This window comes from Mirounga leonina, unplaced genomic scaffold (assembly GCF_011800145.1).
Source record: "Mirounga leonina isolate KUSES-001 unplaced genomic scaffold, KU_Mleo_1.0 Mir_153, whole genome shotgun sequence".
NCBI lineage: Eukaryota > Metazoa > Chordata > Mammalia > Carnivora > Phocidae > Mirounga > Mirounga leonina.
The window spans coordinates 21,101,241-21,116,278 of NW_023270387.1; the positions used below are offsets into that span (position 1 = coordinate 21,101,241).

The 15,038-nt window shown below is 40.1% G+C and overlaps 1 protein-coding gene across 8 annotated transcripts in view; it reads right to left on the reverse strand.

The window, feature by feature from the left end:
- Nucleotides 1-15,038, reverse strand: part of CDON (cell adhesion associated, oncogene regulated) — a 116,029-nt gene that overhangs the window by 56,953 nt on the left and 44,038 nt on the right. For all 8 annotated transcript variants that reach the window (XR_004680001.1, XR_004680000.1, XM_035009257.1 and 5 more), the window contains 6 exons: nucleotides 8,729-8,856; nucleotides 6,803-7,075; nucleotides 4,955-5,101; nucleotides 3,968-4,111; nucleotides 3,040-3,327; nucleotides 888-1,157 (listed from right to left, as the gene is read on the reverse strand). Coding sequence is in view for 6 of the 8 variants with exons in the window: in XM_035009257.1 (XP_034865148.1) it covers nucleotides 888-1,157; nucleotides 3,040-3,327; nucleotides 3,968-4,111; nucleotides 4,955-5,101; nucleotides 6,803-7,075; nucleotides 8,729-8,807 (1,201 nt within the window). In the remaining 2 variants the exon portion in view is untranslated. The remainder of the gene's footprint in view (nucleotides 1-887; nucleotides 1,158-3,039; nucleotides 3,328-3,967; nucleotides 4,112-4,954; nucleotides 5,102-6,802; nucleotides 7,076-8,728; nucleotides 8,857-15,038) is intronic.

Below are 15,038 nucleotides of genomic sequence, written 5' to 3' on the forward strand. Positions count from 1 at the left end.
TAGAAGAAACATAGATCCAAAGGTACTTTTTTTTAACCTACCAGACTGGCAAAGATTTAAAAAACAACTGACAATGCCCTGCCTTGGTGAGGACAGGAGGAGATAGGCAGTTACACACTGCTGATCAGTAAGAATATAAAGACAAGTAACAATTTTGCAGAGCAACTCGGTGGTATCTACCCAAATTACCAATGCATACCTGCTTTTATTCAGCAAGTTTAGTTCTAGGAATTTATTTTACAGATATAAACACCTGAGCAAAATAATCTATGCAGAGGGACATTCATTATAGAACTCCTTAAAATGGCAAAAGATTAGCAATAGCCATCAGGAAGGTACTAGCCAAATCATTACAACCATATCATGGAATACTAATAAGCAGCAATTTGAAAAAGGAATGAAACACTCTTTAATACAGGAAGATATCTAAGATATGTTAAGTGAAAAATTCAAGATAAAGAATACACCACCATTTAGGGGGAAAAACAAACAGATGTTATTAAACGCACACAGACATGTTATGTGTAAGTGATCGTAAATGTACATACAAGGATATTCAAGAAACTGATAAAACTAATTAGTTCTAAAAGCAATATGGTTGGCTGGGGAATAGGAATGAGAGACTTTTACCACATGCCTTTTAAACTACATAGTAAGTAACTGTTAAAAAAAATAATTAAAAATTTTTTTTAATGAGCTTGATCAAGTAATATTGCTTCATCATGGAAATACTGACCTGCAACTAGAAAGGAACGTGGGAAATTGGCATTAGTTCTGTTATGGTAATAGGATTACGCCCTTTTAGTGAAAATGATTTAATTTTTAAACGAAACAAAAGCCTATCTGTAAAGTGAAACTTCCTATGATTGCAGGACCCAAAAGCCTACCTTTTTCAATTTCAAGTCTCCCAGTAGACTGTATGAATCCAATCCCATTATCTGCTACACACTGATACAGTCCCGAATCTTCCATGGTCACACCACTGATTTTCAGTCCGTTTCCTGCAGTGAGATGTCGTGGGGAAGGATGAACAGGCTGCGCATTATGGAACCAGGTACGGTTTGGAGTTGGGTTCCCGTGCACCTCACAAGTGAATTGCACTGTGGTGCCCAGAGAGACGGTCTGATCCTGCAGTCCTTTAGAAATTGAAGCATTTTCTGAAAATAAAACATATAAATGAAACTCGAACCCCTAAGAGGTACCTTTTTAAATTATCACACAAGACACAGAAAATCCTCCCTCTACTAGTAACTAGTTGAAACCAAATTGCATTGTTCACTCACATTCTCCCATCTGCTGTGGTCATCGAGACAAAATTAGAAATGTATTTGAACTTCCTTCTAATTGGATAAACCATATGTTACTAATATGTCATTGTCTCTTTTTCTAGATCTCTCCACCCACTTAATTCCCGCCAACACACACACACACATACACACACACATACATACACACACACCCTTGGGCTTTTCTGAGCATTTGACTCAGGTAATTTCTTTAAAATAAATAGTTTCCCAGCGTCTGCCTTCGGCTCGGGTCATGATCCCAGGGTCCTGGGATCGAGTTCCACATCAGGGAGCCCGCTTCTCCCTCTGCCTCTCTCTCTCTCTCTGTCTCTTATGAATAAATAAGTAAAATCTTTAAAAAAAAAAAAAGGGGGGGGGCGCCTGGGTGGCTCGGATGGTTAAAATAAATAGTTTCCCTGGATTTCACACTAAACAAGAGCCAAAACAGAAGAATGCTTATTTGCAAGTTAAATGCTTTCCATGGTCTGTTCTGCCTTAAGGTTAGATGGATACTTTACTATCCATCAAGTCACTTACACCTAGACAAAGTAAATCATTTACCAACATTTGTAACACATGCCCAAATTATTTGACTATGCATATTACTCTAGGCCTGATTATCACTGCACTTTAAAGCTCACCTGCCATACCCTTCCTTCCTTTCCATGTTACCTGTGTCAGGCCATTGTTGCAAATAAACACACACAGAAGTTTACGAAAACTATCTTTACTATGCAACCACTTACTACCTACTTTTTCTGGCTTTCATGAAAATCTGTTTTGATAAAGGAAAACATTTTCTGCTGCTAGACATGACAGTGATGTAGGTAGCTAGAAGGAAGAACGGAGAAGCTTTGAGATAAAGACTATTTATTTATTTATTTATTTAAGGTTTTATTTATTTGACAGAGAGAAAGACAGCCAGAGAGGGAACACAAGCAGGGGAGCGGGAGAGGGAGAAGCAGGCTTCCCGCGGAGCAGGGAGCCCGATGTGGGGCTCGATCCCAGGGCTCTGGGATCATAACCTGAGCCGAAGGCAGACGCTTAACGACTGAGCCACCCAGGCGCCCCAAGACTGTATATTTAGAATGTGGGTAGAAATAATGCAAATTTTATGAGCCAGATACAGTGAAAGCATTCCAAAAGGGAAAATAAAATGATAGATTTTTTTTTTTTAATTTTATTTATCCACTTGACAGAGAGAGAGAAAGCACAAGCAGGGGGAGGGGCAAGGGAGAGGGAGAAGCAGGCTCTCTGCTGAGCAAGGAGCCTAATGCGGGGCTCGATCCTGGGACCCTGGGGTCATGAACTGAGCTGAAGGCAGACGCTTAACCAACTGAGCCACCCAGGTGCCCCGAAACAGGTATCTTTTTGAGATGACATTTTTTAGTCAGTACTCTTAGTTATTACTACTGGGTTCTACACACTGATACAGCCCAGAATCTTCCCATCCTACTGAATTCCCGTCTCTTTCCTCCAAGTCATTAGGAAGGAAGAACAAGCTCTGCACGACATAACCAGGTTGGGAGTGAGGTTCTCACGAGCATCCCAGGTGAAATGTTGTATGCCACCAAGAAATACTGCCAAATTCAGCGGCCTTTAAAAAGAATGAAGCTTGTTCTGACTGCTGGTACAGGTGTTTCTAGCCAGTCCCTGTTTCATTTGTAGTTCCCAAATAGATCTTCTATTCCAGCATCAGTTAGACCAGAAAATTAGCCTGACTTGAAAAACAATTTAATAAGTAACATCTTACCAAGTACATTAACCATGTAAGTCACACGTTGTATGTCTCCAGACTTGTTTCCCACTATACAAGAATAGTTTCCCGAGTCCGTTGGGTCAATGCTATCTGTGGCAAGATGAGAATACAACCTTCTCCAGTTGCTTCCCTGCAGAGCATCCTGACCATCCTTCAGCCAGTGCACTTGAGAAGCTGGGACCCCACTCACCACACACTCCAGGGTGACAGGGCTATGAGAAAGGACAGCTAATGCCTGTGACAGGGTGGGGTGAAGAATACGAAAATCCTCTGAAGAAGGGCCTGGGGAAAGAAAACAAAAAATTTTTATTAAATATTCACTTCCAGTCTCTTCCTTAGCAAACCTGTGAGTCTTCCCATCTTCCCATTTATTCTTCTTTACACTACACGGCCCTACTCGTTAGCTAAATAATTTTTTAGTTGAGAATTAAAATTAAAACACTTTGTGACCCTTGAGAGCTATTTCTGAATTAGCAGTTGAGAAATGTTGAATTTTTGACAAGTCCAGAAACCACTATTTTGTTGTGCTTTGACTATTGGTTCTATCTCAGTTCAGCTACCATAATCTGCAAGAGAAAAGACATATATTTTTTCATAATTTACAGTTAGCCACCAATTTGATTACCAGGGATATAAAGTTATATTTTCTCTATAATTTCTTCTTATTTGAGCAATGGGTCAAGTTCTCCATATGCTTTCCACTCTGTCAATCTTGACCAAAATTCTCTTCTAAAAATTCATTATCTTTTAAAAACACATACAATACCATTCTATAACGCATTTATGTATTTAATTTTTCATAAGACTCTCTTAGGGTAAGCAAACAGGATCTGAAAGAAAAATGAACTTTGCTTTCCCAATGTTTTATAAGGAATGCTTCTGAGGACTCTTCCTAGTTACCATTATTCTCCCAAATACTTACGACTCACAAGAAGCTTTCGGCCAATGGGTTCAACTTTTAATTCATGTGTGACAGGATTAAAAGCTGCACATTTATATGATCCCTTGTCCTCTAAAGATACATTCAAAATCTGAAGATTCCCTGATGGAAGGATTAAGTAATTCTCTGAGGAAAGAAGAGAATGCAGTTAGGCCTCCATAAGAAGGACGCCAAGTAAAACAAATGAAGGTTGATAGCTGTGCTTTAAATTTAGATGTAAGAATAGCCGCAAAGAAGCAATCAAGGAAAATGTATTAAATGAAAGAAAGGGAAAGCTGAGGCAGGGGGAAAAAAAAAGTCAACAATACTAGAGGAACAAAAATCAAACCCAGCAGAAACATCTGACAACAGATCATTTGTTGAGAAGGCTGAAAGCACAAGCATATTAAAAAAAGATACAATGACCGTAGCTACCATCTTGAGCAAACTTCCACCTACAGCACTGACCTCCCAGTGTCCATTTATGTCTATCTATTCATTTTTTTTCTCAACAAATCCTGCCTGTGAGGGCCCGGCCACAGGGGCTACACTGATCAAGAAAGCAGACAAAAGCCCCGCACTCATGCAGCCAGCATTCCAGCGTGAGAAATGGGGGTGGCAGAGGAAGGGGTAAATAAGATACAAGCAAACAAAAACATGTATAACACCATGCTATGAAAATTAAAAAAAAAAAAAAAAAGGCCAAGTAAAGGGGACAGAGAGCAACAGGACGTATTATTTTAGATGGGGCTGTGAGGGAGGTCTTCTCAGAAGAAAAAACATCGGAGTGGAGACCGGAATGAAGGAGGGAATGTGGGGTTGTAATCACAGCTACAATGTAGCTGTTTATGCTTGTCTCCACTTGACTTCCGAGACTTACACATTTTTTTGGTATCCACAGTCACTAGCATACAGAGCTCAAAAGTAGGTGAAGGACATTTGTTCCGTGGGTGTCACTGGTTTTTTTTTTTTTTTTGTAGAAAGTCTCACCTGTGGAATGTTTCAGCCACTTTCCCCGGATTTTATAGCGCACCTCAGCCTTGGGGTTACTATCTGGTACCTTGCAGCCAATGAAACCAGTACTTTTTTCTTCTGCTGTAATAACATGCTTTGTTGCTGAACCAAAATCACCGAGAACTAAAAGAAATAAGTAAAATAAGTAAATAAATAAATAAATAAATGCAAACTTGAATTCTCTTTCCCAAAGGAAATTTAAAACCAGAAGCCACATGGGCAACGTGGCCATTGGTAACAGCTGATCCCAGTTCACAGAGTGGCGTGATTTTTTTTTCTATCTCAGAAAGTAGCTGGGGTAGAGGTGCATGGTTGAGGGCTAGAGCTAAGTCATGGCACCCTTTTCCAGAGGTCAATGCTTCCAGGAGACTACAAGAAAAGCAAGCAGCTCTTAAAAACATCAGCATCTTAAAAACACCTTAAAAACTATAAAAATATAGTCCTTCCCATTCTGTCGGGATAAACCCTTTTCAAATCCAGTCCCTCATCAAAACTCACTTTCCTTATGCATCTTCATTCTGTGGGTAGCTACTCACATTGCAATAAAATGGTTCATGGGAACGAACCTAGGACATCGAAAAACCAAGCAGTGCGTTGTTTCTCTCTCAGTTCCTCTCACTACTTCCAGTTCACTACAGATGGAGCCGCTTTATTATCTCCAAGGCTGAAAGCATTCGGCCGCCTGCCACTAGGAATTCAGCCTTCCAGTGTGTGTCCTGGAGCTGTCCATGGGTCATAGCTTTACAAAAACATTTACTCTTCTCAGTTATGACAAACTCACGACTCCTGGGGAATCCAGATTTGTTCTGTAAATAGGGGTGCCCTAACAAAGACATTTTCCATTACTGGAAACCATCACCATTTGAAAGGCAGATGGCTCAAACCTACTAAGAAAACCACCACATTCCAGATTTTCCATAAGTTCAATACTCAACATTCCTTTCTCTACGGTCAATTATTTTTTTTCCTGCTTCGTTAGCCTGGTTTCAATCACATAAATTAAAATCACTCAGTAATCAAAACAAATAAGACAATTAGATATGAAAGATAGGGGCGCCTGGGTGGCTCAGTCGGTTAAGCGGCTGCCTTCGGCTCAGGTCATGATCCCAGGGTCCTGGGATCGAGTCCCCCATCGGGCTCCCTGCTCAGTAGGGAGCCTGCTTCTCCCTCTCCCTCTGCCTGCCTCTCTGCCTACTTGTACTCTCCCTCTCTAATAAATAAATAAAAATCTTTAAAAAAAAATTTAAAAAAAAGATATGAAAGATAAAGGACGGCATGAAACAACTGAGTGTCAAAGGAGACAACAGCTTTTTTGTTGCTGTTGATGTTAAGGACTTTTATTTTTTTAAGATTTTATTTATTTATTTGACAGAGAGACACAGCGAGAGAGGGAACACAAGCAGGGGGAGCGGGAGAGGGAGAAGCAGGCTTCCCGCGGAGCAGGGAGCCCGATGCGGGGTTCGATCCCAGGACCCCGGGATCATGACCTGGGCCGAAGGCAGACGCTTAACGACTGAGCCACCCAGGTGCCCCGAAATTAAGGACTTTTAAATATTCCCAAAGGAATTCAGAATTCGCACTAGAAAACGTTCCTAACCATGGAAAAGTTGCTTCTGTGCCCCCGTTATAGATGAAGACACGAGGCTAGGCTCACAGAGGTTCAAGTACATCTTCCCCAAGTTAAACACACAGCAAGAGTCAAGGCTGGGCTGAGAACGCCTATGTGTTTACTCCAGAGCCCACGCGTTTCCCTCGGCTGACAGCGCAAGCACTAGCAGTAACCCTGGCAAAAAGCACAGACACCAGAGACCAAGTTCAACTCACCAGCAATGGCAACTGTCGCAGGGCTGCTGACAATGGCGCCGATGCTGTTGTTGGCGATGCACTGGTAGGAACCCGAAAGGGAGGGGTTAAGAGACAGGATAGTCAAAGTCCCCTGATGAATCTCGATCTGTTCCATGTTTCTATCCAATCGTTTTCCATTGTGCAACCACGAGATATGAGCGGTCACAGGTTTAGCAGAACAACGTAGGACTATGGGTCCACCAAGTTTCTGGACGGCAGACAGTGGCTCAGAAACAAAATAAGGTGCCAAGTCTACAAGGAAACATTCCCCACGTGCCAACGGGCGAGGGGAGGGGGGGGAGAAAGGAGAGTATATTGAATACATTTCATCTGAAATCTATATAACTACAGGCAAGCCCTTATTTCATCATAGCAGTTACCGTCCTCAATGCTTGTAAAAGTTCTAGGAACATTTTTATACGCCCGTTTTTGGAAGGAAAAAAGGGCAATGCGTTAACCTAGGACTTAATGATTAGGGTAGAAGAGATGAGAAACCTTCTGATACAAATCAGACAACATACCAATTCTGTAAGTGAGAAATGGCAAGTGGCTCTTTTCATGAAGTATCGCCTAAGAAATGCAAGTTAAGAATCTGGAAAAGTGAAAATAACTTGCAAAACAAAAAGAATTCTCTCCTAAATCACCAAGGATTTAAGACTAAGTTATTCTATAAATAATGGCTACAGTCTTACTACTTCCCTTAAATATAAAACAATGTTCAGTCATGCTGAAATACAAAGTCTATCCTTTTTTGAATGTAGAGTGTCAATTTTAAATTTTATTTGGTGTTTAGAGTGGTTTCATTTGTGACATCATTTCCTCAGCAACTTGGGGGGCAGGGTGGGTTCTCGCACTGACGGATCAAAACAGATCGCCCTCCTCCACCCAAAAGGGTGGGTGGGGGGGGACAAGAATACTGTTAATCTGAGGGAATAAACTACTTCAAAGAAAAAAAAATTCAATAGATTGCTAACCCTACTTTTACAGGGTATTTCGTCAGAAATATGAGGGACGTGCCTCTCTTGACTAAAACCTGAGGTAGTTGTTCAGCAAAACAAAAACAGAAATAAAACCAGCCGATCAGCTTTTTGGCTTACAAAAAGTTATACAGTATTCTTAACAGAAATAATAAATATTACTTAATGAATAAACATCACTTGTATTTCTATATTACTTCTATAGGAATCTGTACACGAATCTAAAATTAAAAGAAACACACGTGGGCCGTGCACTGGGTGCGGGCTTATATACACATCTAACAATCAATGCTTTTAAGCTTGTCAGTAACAGAGGTAGAGAAAAACTCAGACAAGGTCATGTGAGAAAGTGGCAGATTTGGGATTTGAACCAAGTTCTCTCCAAGCTGAGTACTAATACATGCTGATTCTAAAATTTCTTCAGTGGTATGGAGTCAGCATTTTATTCCTGTTATAATTTCCAAATTCAGACTTTTGTTAACATATCCTCTTACTGAAAAGAACATGATAGGACGATACTTGTTTTTAAGGCAACAAGAGGAATAAATTATAAGGACAATGTTAGGAAGGCCTGCCAATGCCCAAAAGCACTATCAAGAGATCCTGAAATTGCTGAATGAATCAGTTTTTAAATCATTCGGCTGGGTCAAACAAATCTTAGAAATGTCTTTGGAAACCATGATTATCAGTGAGGATTTAAAGCTGAAATTTGTTTTTTTATAGGATTAAGAAGAGGAAAAGCTTGAGTGTAGACATGACCATTTTTGAGGATTAAAGAACACACTTATGGTGCTGAGCACTGAGTCATGTATAGAATGGCTGACTTGCTGTATTATACTCCTGAAATTAATATAGCACTCTATGTTACTGGAATTAAAATTTTAAACTTAAAAAAAAGCAAAAACCACAACCATTCTTCAGCTCTTACCTGAATTCACAGAAGGACACAGAATCGTAAGAGCAACAATATACAGCAGTGTCTGTAAGGGCCAAGGAGCTGGATGCATAGCGCCAGATTACAGAAGCAGGCAGGACAGACTTCCGGGCTTTGTCTCACTAAAAGACATCCAGAAAAAGAAAGAAAGATCATCTAAACCCCCAAAACAGCTGAAATCTCGTATCTCAATAGTCCCAGTTGTGAACACAATGGCTACCATCTATTTTGAAATCTCTGTAGAGTGTGGCAAATACAAGGCACTTGATGATCCGTATCTCCCCAATTCACAAACTAATCTCTAGACACTAAGTTAATGTTGGAAGTTTTGCTCATCCTTCCAAGGCACTGAGATAGTAACTCCTATTTTACAGAATCAATCACTTTACATGAATACTTGATTCAACTGCCTTTAGTGCATTTGTTTGTACATTTTACAAGCATCTAAAACTCAACACCACCAAAATGCACCCCCACTTCACTGCCCTAAAATAGAAACAGTAACCAAAACAACAAAATAATAACATTTACTTAGTGCTTAGTATGTGCCAGACACTATTTCAGTGCTTTTTGTAGACCCAAAGACCATTGGCGTGAGACTAGACGGGAACGGTGGCAGAAAGGTATGAGGGAGACCAAGTAGGAGGTAATGTAATCACTCAGGAGAGAGATGAGCACATGAAGGGTCAGACCAGTGAGTCAACTGTGGAGGTGGTAAAGAGTAACTGGACTCAGAATATATTCTAAAGGTAGAACCAACAGAATTTGCTGAAGACTTGGCTAGAGTATGATCCAAAGATGTGTCAAGGATAACTCTTAGTTTTAGGTGTAACAGAATCCATAATAACTCTGTTTACTGAAATGGAGAAGACCAGCAAGGAGGAGATGGATTGAAGGGTTTAGTCAGCCGTTCTGTTTTGGGAAGGTAAGTCTGAGATACCCATGTGGCATCCGAGTACTACCGTCAAGTCAACAGCTGCATATAGGGATCTGGAGCTGTGTGGAGAAGTCAGAGCTGGAAATATAGATGTCAGAAGTATAGACGTCAGACCTATTAAAGCCCCAGCACTAGATGAGCTCTAAGGAAAGTACGACAGAGGAAAGGAGAGACCAGGCAGGAGCCTTGGGATACATCAACCTTTAGAGACCAAACAGAGAAGGAAGCAGCGAGGGAGACAAAGAATAAGTAGCCAGGGGGCGCCTGGGTGGCTCAGTCGGTGAAGCGGCTGCCTTCGACTCAGGTCATGATCCCGAGGTCCTGGGATGGAGTCCCTCATCGGGCTCCCTGCTCGGCGGGGAGTCTGTTTCTCCCTCTCCCTCTGCCTGCCTCTGCCCCTGCTTGTGCTTGTGCTCTCTGTCTCTGTGTCAAATAAAAATAAATAAAATCTTAAAAAAAAAAAAAAAAAGAAGAAGTAGCCAGTGAAATAGGAAGAAATCCAGGAGAATGTTGTGTCCAGGGAGAAAAACAGAAGAAACGTTTCTAGAAGGAAAGCGTAAGCAACTATTGCAAACACTGCTGAGAAACAGAGTAAGGCGAGACACCATCGTGAAGGCGAGATAAAGCACAAGAGTGCTTTTGATGGAGGGCGGACTAGCATCTGATGGTGGGTTCAGGACAGAATGGGAAGGGAGGAAATGAAGAAAGCACAGAAAATCCCTTCTAGGGCTTTGCTACAAAAGGGCAGCAGAAAAATAGGGAGAGTTGCTGGAGACACACGGCAGTCAAGGGAAGGATCCTTTTTGTGTTTCTTTAATGTAGAGACAGCACAGCACATTTAGCTAAAGCTTAAAAAAAGTTTCACAAAACCCAGCACTGATGAAGGATGTGGGTAGAAATCGCTATCATCTACTGTTGGTGGAAATATAATCGGTAAATTCTTTTTGGAGGGATTTTGCATTATCTATCAAAAATCATTCATTCGTGCGACAAATGCTTACGGAAAGCTTATTACATGCCAGGTACTATTCAAGAAGCTGGGGAGAGAACAATTTAAAAATATATGAATAGGAATAAGTGACCCAGGCAAAAACGTACCCCTTCTATTCTAGTAGGAATGGACGACAAACACGATAAATAAAATTACTACAATTAACACTGTCCATGCCACCCTCTAGATATGGTTCATTCCTCCTCTATGCTTTCTCCACCCCTTGGACACACATCTACCACTGCACTCATCACTCTGTTCTGCAATGTATCTGGTTACATAACTATGTCCTCCTTGAAGGCAAGAACGATCTCATATCTAACATGGGAAATTCTAATACCTAGCCAAAAATAGGCACTGAAGAGACATTTTTCAAAATGAAAGGAATACCTTAATATAATTTCCAGAAGTACCTTAAAGAGTAGTATTCAATGAGACCTGTCATCTCACATGAATTCGGCATAGTCTAGCTATATTTTGTATTCCTTCATTCATTTATTCACTCAGATACATAATTTTTAAAATCAGCAAGAATATAGTAAGTGCCTACTATATGCCAGGCACCCTGCTAGGCTAGGGATCCAAAGAGTGGTTATTAGGTCTGCAAATTCTCCCCCACATTCCTACCTGGCCAGGGCTGGCCACAGAATTCCTACGACTATGGAATACAACAAAATGTAACGAAAGAGCTAGATGAATGACATTTTAGAAATGGGAATTCTATGTGCATATTCACTTATGCAAAGGTTAATTCTAACCACTGATAAAACTGGGTAGAAATACAAAGCAAGGCACCTTAAATATGGCTTCTAATCAATCAAAGAATGTCTCCCAGGATCTGTTCCCTTCTCTATACCATGCACTCCAAAATCTGAGTTGCCAACTCAAGTTTATCTAGATCACAGATCATCAGATCATGCACTGCCTTTTAAGTTTTTTCTTGCTGACCTCTTTTAAAAAGTGGGAGAGGATATTTTGGTACCACTCACTGGCGGAAGAGGCCAGCTATGTGAAAACTTTTTTTGGTTTATTTGAATTCTCACTTGGTTCAAGGGCAAGGACTGACACATCACTGGTAAGTGGTCAAGGCAAAGTAAACATTCAAATAACTTGTTAACAGGAGCCGCTGTCCTAAGAGAATGAGGACAAGGAGGGGCGTTCTTCCTTTTGCCAAATCTTTCCTCAACTATTTATTTATTAAAAAGCAGTGAAACAAATACCAGAGTCAACTTTAACCCTAGCACATGATCTGCCGAGTAACTTTACAGCTGTCCTTGAAAACTTCACAGCTCATGTTTGCTACCTAAATGATCCTACAGGACCATCCTTTATGAATTCTATCTTTCTATTAGGTTCCTTGAAACAGGCTGTCAGTTGATTTTGGAGGCTGGGAAGAACTTATGACTGTAACGTAAATATTTGTTGACTTCGTTTATACTTACCCAAGGAAAGCTTGCTGTGTTTGTTAGAGAATTGTGATAACGAGAACAAGGACCTGGATTCTATTGCAATAGGAGTCAGGTAGCTTGAAATTACATTCGACAGCCACCAATATCTGTAACCTAGGTCCGATCTCACAAACATTGCTAACCACAAGGAAAGCAAGATGACGTATAAAGCAGAATATATCCATTAGCACTGCTGGAAAACTGTTTAATGCTATGTCGCTTCCAAAACTGTTTAATGCTATGTCGCTTGCTATCTTTGTCACAAAAAAAAAGTAAACTCTTAATATTAGCATTATTGTTATTGAACTAAGAAGTTACTGGAAAACAACTATATTTATATTTACATATAATGTAAATATTTACATATTTCCCGGCATTACTTTAGCAAATGGACAATTTTGTTTGTTTGGCCAAGTTTACCGCAACTGAACGAGGCTACTGTCTTCTTACAAACAGGCCAGTAGCCTCAACATGTATTTTACTTTTCTTACCTACAGAAATTTACCTTGGCAAGGGAAACAACAGCCTTAATTTCCTCCGCATAGAAATTGCTAACCCATCCTCCTCTTATCCTCTCTTCTGATCTGGAAACAGTGGGCAGCAGAGAAAATGTCCATGGTAGGATCATAACTGCCCACTCCACCACACATCATTTTTGGCATATCACTTGCCAAAGGCTGTCTGACCTCTATTCTAGCATACATATCATCCAAATATTTTAAGCAAAAATTAAAAACAATTCTGATCTAAATCATATCAGATGGAAGGAATAGAATTCTGATTTAAATCACAATGTCATGTTTTAAACTTCAGTGTTTTTCTCATTTAAAAATTTTTTTAGGGATGCCTCGGTGGCTCAGTCAGTTGAGCATCTGCCTTCGGCTCTGGTCATGATCCCAGAGTCCTGGGATCAAGTCCCACGTCGGGCTCCCTGCTCGGCAGGAAGCCTGCTTCTCCCTTTCTCTCTATCACTCCCCCTGCTCATCTCTCTCTCTGTCTCAAATGAATAAATAAAAAATTATTAAATAAATAAATAAATAAAATAAAGCACCCAATGTGGTTATCATACCAGATGATATTTTATTTTATTTTATTTTATAATTTTTTTTAAAGATTTTATTTGAGAGAGAGCATGAGAAGGGGGAAGGTCAGAGGGAGAAGCAGACTCCTTGCCGAGCAGGGAGCCCAATGTGGGACTCGATCCTGGGACTCCAGGATCATGACCTGAGCCAAAGGCAGTCGCTTAACCAACTGAGCCACCCAGGCGCCCCCAGATGATATTTTAAATAAAATACTCAAGTTTTCTTCACATATTCTACAATGTTACTTTTACAAGTAGAAAATTCTTAACAAAGTCTCCACAAATATTCATTGACAAAAAAACCCCTACACATTTAGCACAGAACAAAAAGCAAGTAAACAGAATTCTACCACCTAAAGATAACACATCAATATTTTGATGCATTTCCTTCTAATCCTTTTCATATGTGTATATGTACATAACTAAGACTATAACATATATGCAATATAGTTTTAAATCCTGCTTTATTCATTTTTTCTCTAATGATTTTTGCTCATTAAATAATTCATAAACACAATCTATAACAGCTATAGGTATTTTATTGAATAGATGTACTTTAATTTACTTAGCCACTTCCTTTTGGGTAATTAGGCTACATTTTTTTTATATGGGTGTATAGCCATGTATATTTGTCTTGCTATTACAGATAATGCTATTATGAATATCTCTGTCCATAAATCTTTGACCACTCTTCTACTTATGTCTTTAGGATAGATTTTTTTTTTAAGTAGAATTACTGAGCCAAGGAGCACAAACTTTTTAAAATATCTTATTAATTTTAGAGGGAGAGAGAGAGAAAGAAGCAGACTCCCTGCTGAGCATGGAGCCCAACATGGGGTTTGATCCCAGGACCCTGGGATCATGACCTGAGTCAAAACCAAGAGTTGGACGCTTAACCGACTCAGCCACCAAGGAGCCCCAGTACAAACATTTTTAATACTCTTAACATATATACCGTCAAGTAGTTTTCCCCCCCAAAAAGGCAATAATGTACAACCCTAACCCCAACAGTCACCATCAGCATAGTGGAAGGCAGACACCCAGTCACCAGAGTATGGTTTGCATCCTTACCCTGTGGTGAGCAAAGTATGGATGTCACACATGATTTTGAGCAATTAATTAAAATATTTGATAAGGCACAGAGCAACATTAACTGTTTAATCTATTAGGGACTTTTAAAAACAATCTAAATTTACATAACAATGACTACAACAAAGGGAGCCCATCTGAGTGGCTCAGTAGGTTAAGCATCTGAATCTTGGTTTTGGCTCAGGTCCTGATCTCCCGGTCCTCCTCAGCATGGAGCCTGCTTGAGATTCTCTCTCTCTCCCTCTGCCCATTCCCACCCCTGCCCACCCCACACACTCTCTCTCTCTCAAATAAATATTTTTTTAAAAAGGTAACTACAAAAAAAAGGTAAAAGGAATGGACACTGTGGACCACATTTATCAACCCTTGTTAATCTCTAAACTCTCAATTACAAAAAACACCACAGACATAAAAATCCCTGCTTTTTATGCAAAATTTATTGTAAAGTAGGATGCAGGGTCACTGTTGTTATACTGGGTGATTTTAATTTATAACATGCATTTCTCTAAAAATAAATTTGTATAAGAAAACTGCTGACACACACTTTTTGGCAATATTTGCTGGCATTCAAAATAGTAAATTACCATTCACTTCAAAACTTTATTCTCCCTTCCCTACTGCTTTTCTTGTTGAGCAGGGAGCCTGATGTGAGGCTTAATCCTAGGACCCTGGGATCATGATCTGGGCCAAAGGCAGACGCTTAACCAACTGAGCCACCCAGGTGCCCCTTGTCCATAAAGCATTTAAACACCTCTACT